This window comes from Tupaia chinensis, unplaced genomic scaffold (assembly GCF_000334495.1).
Source record: "Tupaia chinensis unplaced genomic scaffold, TupChi_1.0 Scaffold000682_1, whole genome shotgun sequence".
NCBI lineage: Eukaryota > Metazoa > Chordata > Mammalia > Scandentia > Tupaiidae > Tupaia > Tupaia belangeri.
In genome coordinates, this window is record NW_006160205.1 from 669,961 (window position 1) to 672,051 (window position 2,091).

A 2,091-nucleotide genomic window follows, 5' to 3' on the forward strand; every position below is an offset into this window, starting at 1 on the left:
AATGGAGGTAGAGAAGCAAATGGACACTGGTGATGGTGGGAATCTACACCAGAGGGTGTCTTCGCTCCTCTGCGGAAAAGTTTTTTAAGTCCTCAGCAAATTAAACACGTGCCGCTGGCAAGCAGGGGATACTCCCATGAGTCTCAGGCACAAGCCTTTCTTCCCCAGCACCTCTACGGAGGGCCTGGGTTTCAATGAGGCTCTATTTCCCCCGAGCTCACCCAGGACGAGAAGACACACCCACCCGCTACCTGCTGCCCCCTACCCGCACCGCGCTAGCGAGACGAGGTCTGGAAGGTGAGAGGCGGAGCCCAGGAAACCTCACCTGCGGGCGGCCACGGTCGGGTTTGCACGGAGGGGCGGACTCCTAAGAGGCGCCTACAGGCGATATCACTGCTTCTCTTGGAAGTTTCATCTCAATCCACCCCCAAATTCTCCCTCTGCCAGACCTCAACTCGCTGGGGTCTTCAGAAAAGGGGTTCATTAGAAACTCTTTTTTCCACCATCCCACTTTCAGAGTGGCCCTGCTCGGCGCTCCTCCTCCCCCACCTCTCGCTGGGTCGCTCCCCAGCCCCCATCCGAGCTCAGCAGCTGGCATCCCCAGCGGAGGATCCCTAGTGGAGGGTCCCCGCACCGGGCGCGCCCTCCCGGACGGCCTACGACACCCTCAAAATGCGCTCCATCAGTCTCTCCGAGATGCGCGCGGGCTGGCAGGGCGCGACCCCAACTGCGGGGGACAGTTACCCTCTTCCCGGGAGCAAGGGCACGGGGTCCTTGTCCCAGAGCTCGGGCGCTCGGCTCTCCTAGTCCAGGGATGGGAGACGCGGGGCCCTTAGCCGCCCGCTGCGTCTGCTTCCAGCTGTCACCACTCACCTGCTCTTCAGGGGTTGACTTTTGAGTTCGTAATAGGTTTTGGGCTCTTCGTGAAACTCGTCCCCGACTTCGAAATCCGGCACGATACCCGATTCCGACTGCATGGCTCCCGCCTCCTGTCCTTCCACTGCTCGCACGTGAGAACAGAGCCCCGGGGCGGAGGAAAGGTGGCGGGGCCTGGATCCCCTGAGCTGTGCGCCCCAGCGCAGTGCCGAGTTCAGCCCGCTTGCCCGCTTGCCGCCGCCCGCCCCGGCGCGGTGAGTTTACACTTGTACCCTGGCGGGAGGGGCCGGCGGCCGGAGCGGCCCGGGATCTGTAGTGCGATCCCCCAGGCGGGAGGGGCCGGCGGCCGGAGCTGCCTGGGATCTGTAGTTCCATCCGGGCGGAGCATCCCCGGCTCGCCAGAAGAGCCGCGTCCGCTCAAACTACAACTCCCAGAAGGCCAGGCAGGGGGGAGAGGCAACGTGGTGGACACCGCTAGCGCAACTCCTGTTTGGATTCATTGTCAATGTCAGCAGCTCCTCTCCCTCTCTCCCCACTTGCTTCAAGGGTACATACTTGGCTATTTTAATAGTAATAAGAACGGATTCAGCCTTTCCTCTACCGCCAGCCCTCCTTCCACCTCAGACTTTCGCGAGGGCACGCCGAGTCCTTATTTTGAAAATAAAATGAAAGAGTTTGGGCACTAGGAAGTTTTAATATTCGACCCAGTCTTAAAATAAAAGGACTTCGTATCAGTCTGCATGCTTCCCTGGGCTGCTGCGACATATCAACTTGTCCTCGGACTGAAACACAGCGAGAGAACTTTCCGTCACTTGCAATGAAAACGTTACTAGAGTAATTGTTCTTGAGCGATCCTTTTCTAGAATTCAGTCTGGGCTTATTACAATACTGTTCATCAGCTGAGAGGCTTTCTCCCCTTCGTCCAATTAGCTACTTCTAATTTAAAGCAGCACTTGAAAGAGTCGGGTAATTTAAAAGGCACAAAGTTGCGAAACAACGCCGTCACTGTCTGCTTTTAATTTCTCTGCTGGCTGGAAGTTCAAATGCGATTGCCCTAACATTTCAGGAGTGAAGTCGTGAGGCACATCAACTGCACAAGTGTCAACCCCCTCCTGAGCTCCCCAGCACCTGGTTATAGCTCGCTTATACTGCCAGTCCTTCTCTCTGGTTAGATCCACTAGGATGTGGTCCTTCTTTTAAGTGTCCAGGCATCTT

The 2,091-nt window shown here is 57.2% G+C and overlaps 1 protein-coding gene across 1 annotated transcript in view; it reads right to left on the minus strand.

Moving 5' to 3' along the window:
* MITF (melanocyte inducing transcription factor) overlaps window positions 1-1,122 on the minus strand; it is a gene marked incomplete in the record, with an annotated part of 266,669 nt that extends 265,547 nt beyond the window's left edge. The window contains 1 exon segment of the mRNA XM_027776541.1: window positions 874-1,122. Coding sequence (XP_027632342.1) covers window positions 874-977 — 104 coding nt within the window.
* Window positions 1,123-2,091: the final 969 nt, after the last annotated feature.